This window comes from Pangasianodon hypophthalmus, chromosome 5 (genome assembly GCF_027358585.1).
Source record: "Pangasianodon hypophthalmus isolate fPanHyp1 chromosome 5, fPanHyp1.pri, whole genome shotgun sequence".
NCBI lineage: Eukaryota > Metazoa > Chordata > Actinopteri > Siluriformes > Pangasiidae > Pangasianodon > Pangasianodon hypophthalmus.
In genome coordinates, this window is record NC_069714.1 from 17,647,229 (window position 1) to 17,661,581 (window position 14,353).

Below are 14,353 nucleotides of genomic sequence, written 5' to 3' on the forward strand. Positions count from 1 at the left end.
TATTTGTGCTTGAGATTAGGAAAGCAGCTCTGTCTGAAAAATTAGTTTCTTTATCTGTTATACTGGAAGTGCAGTGATTCATTTGCTGGGCTTCAGTTAAAGTAACAGCTAAAGAAGTGGGATTAACTATAAATCATATACATGTGAGAGAAGGAAAGAGAAAAACTGTGTAGTCTGTAATCTGGGTGAACAGATCAGCTGCTGCAGTGGAGCATACTGATGAGATGTGTATGTATACAGGAACTAGTTTTCCTCATCAATGAGAGAGAGTGTTTGTATATGAGAGATATATTTGTATCACAGCTGGGGTCTTGAATCACACATTACACCAAGGTTGTCATTAAGCGAGATCTTACGACACATAGTGATTCAAATCATTCAACTATTGTTGCCACACCACTTTAGCTCACGTTTGAAGGTAATCTGTGATTATAACTTTGCCTGGATCAAATCATGCATTGTGTTCTGATCAGAAAGCTTTTATTATTTAGAATACAAACATGCACTTTGTAGTTTGAAGAACAAGTTAGCAGGTCATTGTCACACAACTAGATTGAGTTTTGAGCTTTTGACTGACTGCTCGTCCAGCCCTTTTGTATAACATGGCTGAGGTATTTCTGCCAGCTTCTTTGCTCTAATTTCCTTCTCACAGAAAAACTGGGATGTTAATGTGCAGGACCTGGGAGAGTTTTTTCGCAGTATCTGCACAGAGGGCTCTGGTTGTCATGGAGATTTGGAACTCCTATCCTTAATTTATGTTTCTTCTTCTGGTGTTGTTCCTATTCGGCAGATGGTTTAAGTCCATCTGTGTAGCCTTCAGAGCAGAAGCGCACATCTCAGTTCTTAAATAATTATGAGTATTAGTTATTATATTCATGTTTAAATAAGACACAATCCATATTAGTGTGCGTTTCCTGTCTTTTTGTTTCCGCAGAAGAATCACTACAGTACTGTAATGATCAAAGCAAACATAACCAATTTAAGTGACACTGAATAATGACTTCCAGTAATTATATTAATTTGTTTGCGGTAGCAAGTAGAAGCACACAGACAAATGACAGTCTTTACGTAGAACAACCCTCTCTTATTGACTAATAAATCTTTTAGATAGAAGGGATAAGCATGCGGAAGGGACAAAATGTCTTTTGTGGCATTCAATTACTGTATACTCACAGGTGACAAACAGATTTTATTTTATTTGTATATGTGGCAACTATGAAATAAGCATAGTAACTGATGGAAGCTAAAAGATGGCTGTTTATTTTATTTTGGCAATGTAGGTGCTTTTTAGGTAGCAATTTTGAGTTAAATAAACATGTTGTAGACCCCTCTAATGAAGGTATCGAGTTGGATTAATCACAGAGGTTTTCTGCTCAGTGTAGTCTGCGATTACTGGCACTCCAGTATCTTAGTGCAGTGAGGCTGGACATCACATAGCATTTTTTATTTGGAGTGAAATTGTTAGTGTGTTTTAGACTCCAAAATCACCTGGCTGCATCAGCCATGCTCAAGCTCATGGAAGCTGCAATAAGTGTTTATGGATTAGGGATGTGTTGTATGAATGTTTAACATCCTCAGAACATTATTATTGATTTCTAACATTTTGAGACCAAGGTTTGAATATGAATATGTTATTTACATGCCGTACAATATTGCTTGTGCAAATAAATGTAAAGTTGTATTGGCTTTGACATTACTGATGGTTAAGATTGTGTGCTATCATGGAAAGCATATTTATCCTTATTTATCCTATTATATTTATAATAGCACTTCAATCACAAGTGATGGGAATCAAACTAGTATTTGTACCACCCTTATAATTTTTTAAGAATAAATACAGTATATATAATATGGGACTAATGAGAATATTTTAGAACAAACAGTAAATTAAAGGAAATATTTAGGAAGTAAGTGACAGTTTAGAAATATGGTAAAACTCCATTAAAAAGTCATAGGTTTAAACATCAATTTCTTGTGCAGTCTGTATTTTATATAGGGTGAGAGTAAGTGAAAGAATATGTAGGCTTCAAATGGCTTTATGAAGTGTACAGATTCATCTGCACATTGAAATATAATGGGTGAACAGTGCTGAAACTAATAGCATAATGGTCTCCAGCGCTATTAAACTTAATAAGTGGTGCAAGGGTTCATCTCCTCCAATGAAATATATAACTACCTAACCAGTATATCAGACAATGAGGTGGATAGAGAACCAGAGACAAACGCTGATGATTAAGGTAGATAACTATGCATGAATTGCAGAAGTGTGCCATTTTTAATTAGTTGCATCTGAAGAAACTCTCAGCATGGAATCACATCCTGGGATATCGGATAACCATTAGTCTCCATCATCATCATATTCCACATTTTATGAAATCTGGCTTTATGTAATGCTGTAAAACAAATCAATTTGCTTTTAGTTTAATTGTGATATGCGGCACCCACACACACACACACACACACACACACACACAGTCTGACTCTCGTTAGAGCCACTGCTCCTAGGGGGGGAGAAAAATTAAGCCTGCTATAACGTCCCAGGTGTCTGTATTGACTAATGGACCCAGCAGTGTATGTCATTACTCACCAGGCTTATTAATGCTAAACTGTAGAATGGCTTGCAGATAACAGATATTCACTTTATATCTGCTTTATTTGTTTTTTAGACTGCTTCTGACAATGATCAATTCTGACAGTGAGCTGTATTCACTCTGAAATGCAAATGAATCTCGCCTCAGATGAACGCTGCTGAATACATAGGCCAGGATAATATATTAGAGAAACTAGCTGGTGCTGAAGCTTGAAAAAGTGAATATTTTTGCCATGTCTGTACAAGCTAGCATTATTTGGAAAGTAATCCATACAAAGCCTGCTAGGAAAATGGGCTTTCCTTTGCTTTTCAGGCATAGTAATTCTGGAAATTCAAGACTCATGAAAAATAATTACATTAAGTCTCTTCCTGTATTGCTTTTTGCTCTTGTCTTCCGTGGTTGATTTTTCTACAACTCTCAAACCTAATTTCTCTTTATATCTCCATATGAATTCATCTCTTGCCCATATTCTGTCTCATTCCTAACCTCACAGAGTGATCTCATGCGGATAGAAATGTCATTTTCATTAACCTAAGCATAAAATGTTACATCACCACTCTGCTGCCACTGACTCCAGCTTTGAGCTTCTGATAACTGCACTATTCGGTCATCAGACATTGTCTGATGGCAATGGCTCAGTATAGTCACAGAGAGTGCTTTACTCCATATACAGCTGTACAGAACACAAAGATGAAGCTTCAACTGAGAAAATTTCTTGGTTTCCTGTATGTAGTGGGTTTGTGTGGGTGTGTTGCGCTTTGATTCTGTGGGCTTTTGAGTTTGTTATCCTCTGTAATTCCCTCTGATTCTCAAATAGACCAGATTAGAGGGATTATAAGCATTCAGGGACCACAGTACTAGTTTACATTATACAGATACATCATCTCTTCTTACTCCTCTAAGCCCCTGACCAGTGCTAAGTGCCGAACACAGCACACACCTACACACTGCCTTTGAAAATGTAGCAGGATGAAAGGGCTCCTTAAGGGCATCTCAGTCCAGTATAGATCTAGTATACGCATACGTATAGACTAATTCAATCCAATCTAATCTAATCTAAAATAATCTAATCTCATATAATGTAATCAGCAAAGGTAAAAATCTGCAAGTGCAGAGCAAAGTTAGATTTTTGAGATTTCTATGTAACTGGCATCCATGGCTTGGCTGTGCTCTTATTTCTCCCTAGTGATGTATGGTAGCCAATTAAAAATGACATAGAACTCATCATTTAGTGATTTCTGTTACATTTGGCTGCTATGATGATGTTCAAAACAGATAAAAAAAATTTTGATTGCTTTATAGGAAGACATTTGTTAGCACACCTCTCTCAAGTTGGTACCCATTACAAGTTGTCGATACAGGAAGTGAGCAATGTGCAGATTTTAGTGGTCTAATCTGGCACCTCTGCTTCTCATGCAGGCACAGCTCTTACCTAACTCTCTCTCTCTCTCTCTCTCTCTCTCTCTCTCTGTGTGTGTGTGTGTGTGTGTGTGTGTGTGTGTGCAGGTAAATGTGTGTTAGTGCAAGTTTATCTCTATTCTAAGGCCCATGATGGAGTTTTGAACCTATAAAAAAAGTCCCATCTTTTTCTATCACACTTGGATAAATGTTATTATGAAGATGTAATTGCATAGTCATGGCCCACTCATTTCTTTCTCTGTCTTTTCCTTGTTGTGTGTTGTTGTGTCCTCAGAAGTATCGTCAGTGCATGGCTGGTCTCCTGGCCCCTCCCTATGGTGTTATGGAGAGTGGGCCCAGTGCTGACAGTGAGTCTACTCTCTCTTTTAGAAATTGCATGTTGGAGTATAGTTATTTATTAAAGTTAAAGTTATTTATTAAAGATGGTTGCATCAGAATATATCTTCTTAAAGATAACATTAATTTTGGTCTTTTGCCAAAATTGTTTAAGAAAAAAAGCCTAAAATTTGGTGTATGTTGAAAACAAATGCTTAATGTCAAACATACCCTTCACAGGTAGGTACATAGGGAAAAAAATCTAAAAAGAGATTTTTTTATTATCTCTACAGTTTCTCCTAGACATCAAGTTACATCTTACAAATAGAAAGAAAGAAAGAAAGAAAGAAAGAAAAGGAGACTTTTGCTAAAGTTTCTTGTTTCTATGTTTTTTCCCTCCTGACTCAAAAGCTTAGTAATCTCACACATCTCCGTGAGTTTCAGTAGAGATGTCAACAAAGTCACAAATTTTGTAATGAGTTCATTCATATATACTACAGTGTTGGGCCAAATTTACTACAGGCACACTATTGTATATTATCAGTGATGTTCAGTATATTTTTAATATTCTAGTCTAAGTATATAGTCTAAGTATACTAGGTGCCAAGTAAACTATTAGTTTACTTTTAGGTCTAGTAATATTGATAAATACTCAGATCTACTAATTTAAGCTCCACGTTAAATTATTAACTTGCTATGTGAGCATGTTTTAATTCGGTATAATAATCTGATCAGAATACATTTTTAACAAGCATTTTAAATTGTATTTGTGGAAGAGATTTCAATCTTATTTTGCTTTCTTTGTTCTTCTTTTGCAATCTTCTTTTGCTTCTTCTCAAACCTTTACTCTTCAACTCAAAAGTTTCACTTTTACTTTTAACTTTAATCAATCTCTTTCTTCTCATTCCATTGCTCCTAAGGAATTTTAGAAGAAATGTCTGTGATAAAGTTAATGCCTTAATGAAACACAAGTGAGAAATTACTAGCAAATCTCTTAAGATATCAAAGAGAAACCTTTAAGCAAAGAAAAACGCCTGTGGCTAGGAGTACATTTTTGCTTCAAATGCAAAGATGATCAGAATAAAAGGTGGAAATGCCATTATCTCACCCACAGATATCTTTTTAGAATATTTTTAGCAGTGTTTTTCAAAGTCTATAAAAAGAGCCATGTCTCATCTGAGAGAAAGGGTGTGCTTTGTGAAAGATAAGAGTATTAGAGGGCCGGATGCTCTAAATGGACTGTTTGTCCTGAAGGAACGGTGCTTACTGTTGTAACCTTAAGTGAAGATCAAGTCTCTTTTCCTGACCTCCCTCAGGATGTGCCTCTACAGATTACACACATCCTCACACACACTCACCATGAATTCCCAGCAGCTGTCTCTCTATCATGATGCATTTATGAGCTGTCCTTTACGTTTTTGCTACAGTCTCAAAGGTGTGCTATTTAAGCTGTTATGGTAGACAATTTCTATTAAAGATAGAGAGGGATCTCTGTCGCTGTATATGTGCTAAATTTGTTGTACTTCGAGAGAATTTGCTTAATGCCTTTTATAAATTCAGTTGCTTTTTACCTCTTTATAGGAATGCCTGACAAAGAGAATCTGGGTAACTCCCTAGGATCAATGACCAGACACCTGAATAAGGTACGAACATACTTCTCATGCATTTTCCCCTGCTTAAAGTTTGTAACTTAATACGTTCAAATAAATAATGAATTAAAATAAATTACAATTAAATATTCAGTCACTTAGAAGCAGAGGCATTCTCCAGTCTCCTGAAAATATGTGATATGTGACATTTGTTAAAACATTTGCCTGATTATAAATGATGCAAATGTTTTAACAAATGTCACATATCACATATTTTCAGGAGATGTATCGAATCGAGAGCCTCGATACAATATGAAACGCCATATCGTTACACCCCTACATAATGCATAACTGAAAGAATTTGGTGCGAAAGGTTTGTAAGGCATAATGCATTATTGAAAGTGGGAGGGTGTTAAAAATGCAGTGTGCTGGCATGTGAACAGGACATGGCTGTGGGGGGGACGGTTCCTCTTTGGATCCCAGAGACAGAAGGGGATCATCTCCTGCAGCTCAGCACATGCTGATGTGCCTGCAGGGCCTCCACTCCCGCTATTACAGGGGAAATGCAACCTTTTCATGAATGGGAAAATCCTTCAATATATGTTATGCACTTCAACAGTAAATACAAAAGTAAAGCTGATGCAGTGAGCCAATTTAATTTTTAATCACTTTAAAGCTTGTTAGTGTCACTTTTGCCTTATAAGATCCAAGTGGAAGAATTCCTCAGATCACCTGAAAAAAAAAACTTACAGCCGAAACCTTTTAAGAATATCCCTCTGAACATTTAAAGCTTGAAATATGTTGACACTGACACTGTAAAATGTGAGCTAATCCAACATTTGGACCAATTATAGCTTATTTAATTGGGAGGAGTAGCTAAGACGCTAGGTTGTAAGGTTCTAGGTTGGTTCTCATATTTTCAGAACAAACTGATATGCAATATGCAAACACTATGGTTTTACAAACTCTTTTTTTTGTTTTTGCAAATCACTGTTGACCATTCTATAGACCTTTTGTTTGTCTATGTGTCAAATACATCAACACTCTGAAAAAAGGTCAAATCTATAACCCTTAAGGGTTGTTCAGTCCCTCTGAGGGAACCCTTAATGGTTTTATGCAGAACCTTACAACAGAGTGTTTCCCTCTCAGAAAGGCTTTCAAACTAAAACCCTTTTAGAAAGCTAAGTACCCTTAACTGTCCAAAGAACCCCACTGAAGGACCGTTTTTCTAAGGGTGTATTTTAGGAACATGGAAAGTCATTCACTCTTTGATTACGTTTGGTATCCTAAAACACCTGATTAGTTATTATTTATGTAACTGCTGAATAACAGCACAACAAACATAATTAAAATTAGTACACATTGTAATGCACTAATGCAATTAATAATTGTAATCAGAGTACAATTTTCGTCTGTTCCTTTGAGTAAGACTTGCTATTATGTTTTATGGTTTATGTACATGAAGGAACACTGACATTAAAATTATTACCTTCCTTTTTTAAAGGAACTGAGGACTGAGCTGCACTCAGAAAACAGAGATTTTACTGTGAAAAGAATGGTGATGTGCTAAAATAAGCTCTTTGTGAATTGCTGTTATTCAGTTGCTGATATATTTTGATAATTGTGATGATTGCATTTTCAGATTCTAGATCTTAGTTTATACAAACTATTTATTACTGAAATCTCCAAATAGTCTCAGGGGTTATCTAAGGTTTGTGAGTCTGTCTTTCTGTCAATCAACAGAAAAAGAGGACAATTTACGAAATAGTTATAAACAATTATCAAAGATTTGTCAGATGGAACCAGTAACCTGTAGTTAAGTATTTTCCTCTTTCTCGCACTCTTTCTGTATTTTAATTTTTTTCTGTTCACTCCATCATGTTTCATCAGTGTCTTCCAGTATCTCTCTACATTTTGTTTTCCAGAAATCATTTATTGAAAACATTGCCCATCTTCACCCCAAAACCATGATACAGGTACTAAGTCCATCCCATCATCAGACTGACAGCTGTGTAAGCCAATCACAGTGCAGAAGAATGCACTTCCCTGTGGTGATACAGATATTTGTGAATTTGTAGGTTCCATCTGAGAAGATCATGCGTGCAGGTAAAGTGCTAAGGAACGCCATCCTCACCCAAGCACCTCACATGATCCGAGACAGGAAGTACCACCTAAAGACTTACAAGTGAGCATCTGAGGAGCAGTGATGTTCCTGTCTAATAGACCAATGCTGTTTGACACATTCACAGAGGCATTTTGTTACAGCTCAGTCTATGAAAGGTGCTTTGTGTGTGTGTGTGTGTGTGTGTGTGTGTGTGTGTGTGTAGGCGGTGTTGTGTAGGCACAGAGCTGGTTGACTGGCAGATGCAGCAGAGTTCCTGTGTGCATACGCGGGTTCAGGCTGTTGGCATGTGGCAGGTGTTGCTGGAGGAAGGAGTACTCAACCACGGTCAGTTACAGTGTCATAGACTCTTGTGCAATACACACCATTCTTAATATTTACATCAGTATTCTCTAATTGACTTTCAAGACAGTGTTGTGCAATAATGCCAACCTGTTTTTTTTTTTCCAACTCCAACTCTCATTATCCAGAAGCTTTATTGCTGCCTTTGACTAATTCTGTTTTTCCAAGTTATGGATATAAAAATACATAAGCACCTTGAAATACTACTCAGCACAACTGCAACCATAAAAAAGTTCAAATGTCTGTTGAAAATTTTTAACCCCTAAAAGTCAAGAATCACCTGCGTGTGGTCAGATGAGACCAAATGTAACTTTTTAGCTATAAACATCCCTTTCAGGTTTGGTGAAAAAGGGGAACGTCATAGAAGGAAAAGTATCTGATACCCGTTGTAAAATACAGTTATGGATCACTGATGCCTTGGTGCTGTTTTGTAGCTGATGGTCCAGTGAAACTTATGAAGATTGACTAGGATATTTTAGGAAATTTAATTAACTCTGCCAGGAAGTTAAGACATCACTGTACATGAATTGCTTAGCAAGATAATGACTCCAAACATACATCCAAATCAACCTAAGAATATAAAGGAGCTTGAACTGTTCACCTAAAAAGAGTGCACACATAAGCCGTTACAGGAAGTGGCTTAGTGCTGTTATTCTTTGTGGGAGAGCTCTGTGGTGGTACCAGTTATGTTGAAACCTTTTTTTCAGAGTGGAAACTTCAAAACTAATCTTTTGATGTATGAAAAATGTTGTGTTAGTGGGGCTTCTGAGTGGCACAGCTGAAGTGATCGTGAGTTTGAATCCCGATGATGCAACAGCCATTGATGTTTGGGATAGCAAAGTTGAAAATGTTGTATTGGTGGGACAGATGACATACTCTCTCTCCCCTGTCAATGACATTAGTCACGTGTCACTAATAGTCACACTGACACTGTCCATTCCTGAGTGTCATGTATGTGGAAGAGGGTGGATAGCAATTTCCTCTAGGTGTGCTACGCTACACTGTGATGATGCATGAGTAGCAGTTCGAAAAGATGCTTGACTTCACGTGTCTCAGAGGTAGCACATGTTAATCCTCCCTGGTTGGTAACTGTTGTATGATAGGGGAGAGCTGGCTGGTGGGTGGGAATTGACCAAGACTAAATTAAGGAGAAAATGGGAGAAAAAATGATGTGGTAAAAATCTGTTTAAGCTCAAAATATCAGTTATTGCCTGCGTTCATTTTATTTATTAATTTTGCACATTTGCATGAAGGGTGCTAATAATTTTGGAATTTTGGAATTATATTATATGCCTTACTTTGTGTTATATTTTTGTTCACTATCACATCTGGTTATACACTATCACAGGTAATTACGGTCTAATCACCCATTTGTCTCTGTGTGAAAGAGCTATATGACTGGAACTGAGCTGATGTTCCACTTGCTGAATGAGGCAGACGTAATTTAAAGGCTTTGTTGCTCTCTGTGGGCACGCACTTGGCACACGCTCCAGTCCAGAGCTAGCACTGGCTTGCTTGCTGCATGAGAAGAATCCTAATTGAACCTTTATTTCCTTTCTGTGCAAATCAATGGAACACAGACAATCAGTGCAGCACATGTTATTGTTCTGTCAGGTGAATGTGTGTTTTGTGTGTTTATTCCCTCTACACTGAATAATGCTGGGCTGTATTGTGGTGCAGTTGATCAGGAGCTGAATTTCCAGGATAAGTACCTGTTCTATCGCTTCCTGGATGATGAGCAGGATGATGCGCCACTCCCCAGTGAAGAGGAGAAGAAAGAGAGTGAAGAGGAACTGCAGGACACCCTCCTCTTCCTGTCTCAGATGGGCCCTGACGCCCACATGCGCATGATCCTTCGAAAACAGTATGTCCCTGCCACAGAAATAGGAGTGACCTCTAGAACTATACTGTCACTGTATTTTCCCCAAAGGCACAGCTATGAATAGAACTGCTGTGAAATTTAACTGATTAATACACACTCTTGTCTTGGCAAGCTTCCTGCTTAGATCTTTTTTTAAATAGTGCTGATTAGACACAGGTTGAGTAACATACAGTAAATCACTACAGGAAATGGCATTTTAAGATTAGGGGGAAAAAAACGCCTGTGGTGAAGCCAAAAGGTTATTTTTCATTGTTTATTTCTTTGTAAATGAATAATAATATCAACCTATTTTTTGTTGTCTTAAAACTCTCTTTTATGATATCTTCTATGCTAATTCTTGTTACAAAAGTCATATACATAACATTTACTCTCTTTCCAGGCCTGGCCAGAGGACAGTAGATGATTTAGAGATTATTTATGAGGAACTGCTACATATAAAAGCCTTATCTCACCTTTCTACAACAGTAAGTTCGCATGCTGCAGTAGTAAATTACATTAATGCAGCTCTGGTGTCCCTATGAGTGGTCCAGCAATGGGCAGTCAGATCACACAATAGTACAGTGTAACCTTTAAAGAAGCGATTCCTTAGACTGCATCGCACTGAAGAATAATATAAAACTGTGCAAGTCTTTTCTTAAAAATTCGAGTAAGAAGCATAGTAATTGTTTATGAAATTATTACCTGGATAATGAGATATAGGCTATGAAAATGTACAGTAGGTTACCATAATAAAATGGAGCCAAGTGTTTTCTTTGTGTTTTATGTATTTTCAGGTTAAAAGGGAGTTAGCAGGCGTCCTCATTTTTGAGTCTCATGCAAAAGCAGGAACAGTATGTGAGTAGATAAATTGGAGCGGTTTAAGCAGAATTCTACCTGGAGCTTTGATTAGATTTGAGCTAGTTTAGTGTCAATGATCACCTACTGAATATGTATTTCTGTGTCACTCTTCTTTTTCTTGTGTTTGTATTTGTAATTCTTTCATTGTCAGTGTTTAATCAGGGAGAGGAAGGAACATCATGGTACATCATCCTAAAGGGTTCAGTTAATGTGGTCATTTATGGCAAGGTGAGATCAGCCGTCATTATATTCCTGTTATTTCTTTTCTAACTCATCCCTAAACACCACGTCCTTTAAGATTTATTGTATGATATCATATACAGGCTGTTACTATGATTTCTGTGTAAGTTGAATAAAACCTGAAATGACATTTTTGAGTTGTCAGTGATGACAGTGTGAGCAGTGGTGGGGTGTAACTCTGCTGTGTGTGTGTTTGCAGGGTGTGGTTTGCACACTGCATGAGGGGGATGATTTTGGGAAGCTCGCTCTAGTAAATGATGCACCGCGTGCAGCCTCCATCGTCCTGCGAGAGGACAACTGCCACTTCCTGAGGGTGGACAAAGAGGATTTTAACAGAATCCTCAGGGTGAGAACATATTTAGGATAATATTTATGTTTCTTGTGTTCATTTAATGTGCCCTTTGGTGTACTATGGTACTTTACTTATTGAGCCTGTTGCTCAATAATAACTTTTGGGTGCATTTCTCCCTCTTTTTTCTCTGTTTCCGTCTCCCCCCTTTACATGTCATTTGTAGTCTGTTGACTCTGACACAGGAAAAGTCCTCTTTGCTTAGACAATAGGAGCCTCGGCTCAGGAAAAGCAAAGCAGTGTCTAACCGGATACGGTCTGTTAGAGAGGGTGTGTGTCTGTATTGCAAAGGTTTATTTCCTTGCAACAAGTCATATTATATATATATATATATATATATATATATATATATATATATATATATATATATATATTTCTAGAGACAAATGAAGTCTCCCTCTGTTGGAGGTTTTAAAATATTGCAACAAGTTCTGTGTTGCTTCAAACTTAATGGAAAATGTTGATCAATCTTGTACTAGTGTCTGTTAGTGTATGAATATGCAATACCGATACTATACCTTACTCTACTGTATTTATATTTCGATAGATACGCAGGGCAGTCTTGTGTGCAATAATGTGTGTGTGTGTGTGTGTGTGTGTATGTGGTAGATCCCAGGATCAGTTAATCTGCTGACTACACTTCTGTCTCACAACATTGCTAATCCAGCACGCTGACCCCACTATTCAGCATTCTCTTTCTCTCTCCGTGTGTGTGTGTGTGTGTGTTTCTACTGTTGTGTAAGTCTGTATGCCAGTAACCAGTAATGCTTTTTTCCCTTATTTATATAATTGTTAAGATAAGGCCTGTGTGTCTGTCTGTTTTCATAGGATGTAGAGGCAAATACAGTGCGTTTGAAGGAACATGAAGCAGATGTTTTAGTTCTTGAAAAGAGCAACATCAGAAGCTCCAGCCATGCAGGCTCCTCACCACTCAAGTATGACCCCATCACTGCCTCTTTATCTCAGTCTCTCTGATTCTCTCCTTCTCTTCGTTCATTAATGATACGTTCACTATGTGTGCGTATATGTAGTTTATCAGAAGTTATTAGTGCTATCTCTGAATATTTATTTAATATTGTGTGCTGTAGGTACACTGTGATGTCTGGAACTCCAGAGAAGATTCTCGAACACTTCCTAGAGACCATGAAACTAGATTCCAAGTTTACAGAGTCAGGTACTTTCATCACAAGTAAGGAATAAAAGTAAAAAAAAAATTGCTGTTAAAAAGAATAATCTTTTAGAGGGTGGTGTGATGTGGTCTGATGTGAAGTGGACTCCACAGCTGATTATTTTCTGACAACAGCACATCTCAGCTCTTATTCCACAGCAATGTTCCAACTCTTATGTCATACATTTGATATAGTTATGTTTCATATAATGGAACACCTACAAAACAAGTTAACCCTTTCTCACAGTACACTGACATTCCATTCTGGCGGTGGAATGGAAATTGACTTATCGGACATTTTCACTCAGTATAAACAAATGAATTATTTTATTGCTGCAGGTCTGTTATAAGATTAGTCAGGACACTGTTGGGTTTCTGTGTATAGAGTATTGTGACGCTCTGTTTAGCTGCTGGTGAGCGGGGCAATGGAAAATGGGGGGTGTTTGTGTGGGCAAACAATTCACATCTCTCTAAAACGACATTGGTAAAGAGGTAAAACAGACAGCACAACTAAAGCTTTTTTGACAGTAAAACACTGTATACAACTTCCACAATAAAATTAAAACATTTAAACCTAGCAGGCTGGGTAAAAAAGAACATATGAACACTGCAAATTCTTAAAGCCCTGAGTGTCTACTTTCATATGAGCTATTAACCACTACTGTGGAGGGTGACATCACAAATAAATTCAATGCTGAACACGGACACCCCCTAACAGGCGGAAAATCAATTTTTTTGGCCTCTGGTAAAAAGAGATAAAGTAACATAAGTGCCTGTTATCACTTATGCTATAATAGCTATATACATAATCATTCCCTCACCAGCCTTGCTTTGTTTCCTCTCTCTTGAGATAAATAAGACAAAAATGCAGCAGAATCTCCCAAACCCTCCTGTGTTAGAAAATTTAATGTTACAAATTAAACTCTGACTGTTACAAAGTGCTGACACTGAAGTCTCCTTCAGAAATGCTAAATAAATGTCTCTTCACAGAAAACAAATAAATCAACAATTACACATGTCCGCCATACAGGTTGTTGTAAGTTGTTTCTATAGAAACAATAATGCATTAGAATAATTGCATTAATATAAACCTTGCAGCCAGAACTTGTCTGAGCCATGCTGTTACAAAAAATGAATCAGTTCCTTCTGAGCAAGCAGAATTACAAATTCAGCAGTGCTGCACTATAAGATACAATATGCAACATAAGTAGATTACTTATGATCATTATTAACCTTCATTTGGAAAATGCTGTGAGCTACACATCTGCATGGCTTTTAACAGTTTACCTCAAATGAACTGAAACAAAATGCACTATCAGAAGAAAAATAGTTAACTTGCTGCCTTAACAGTCCTAGCTTAAAGAATACTTTTCAAATCAAATCAGCATATTTTATCTTAAGCAGTATTTCCTGTATATGCACTCATAGTATATGTGCAATTACCATGTACAGCATTGGCCATGTTGCCCTGTACTGAGGGAAGAATAAAAAAAAACCCA

General features: G+C 37.2%; 1 protein-coding gene across 9 annotated transcripts in view; it reads left to right on the plus strand.

The window, feature by feature from the left end:
* The window catches only part of rapgef4a (Rap guanine nucleotide exchange factor 4a), a 44,273-nt gene that overhangs the window by 17,392 nt on the left and 12,528 nt on the right, over positions 1–14,353 (plus strand). For 5 of the 9 annotated variants that reach the window (XM_053234372.1, XM_026912506.3, XM_053234371.1 and 2 more), the window contains 12 exons: positions 4,285–4,357; positions 5,907–5,968; positions 7,840–7,890; positions 7,993–8,099; positions 8,242–8,363; positions 10,059–10,242; positions 10,640–10,724; positions 11,034–11,094; positions 11,249–11,325; positions 11,537–11,683; positions 12,515–12,621; positions 12,775–12,875. In XM_053234372.1, coding sequence (XP_053090347.1) covers positions 4,285–4,357; positions 5,907–5,968; positions 7,840–7,890; positions 7,993–8,099; positions 8,242–8,363; positions 10,059–10,242; positions 10,640–10,724; positions 11,034–11,094; positions 11,249–11,325; positions 11,537–11,683; positions 12,515–12,621; positions 12,775–12,875 — 1,177 coding nt within the window. The remainder of the gene's footprint in view (positions 1–4,284; positions 4,358–5,906; positions 5,969–7,839; positions 7,891–7,992; positions 8,100–8,241; positions 8,364–10,058; positions 10,243–10,639; positions 10,725–11,033; positions 11,095–11,248; positions 11,326–11,536; positions 11,684–12,514; positions 12,622–12,774; positions 12,876–14,353) is intronic. The other 4 variants (XR_008301799.1, XM_026912507.3, XM_026912508.3 and 1 more) reach the window with 3 other exon arrangements.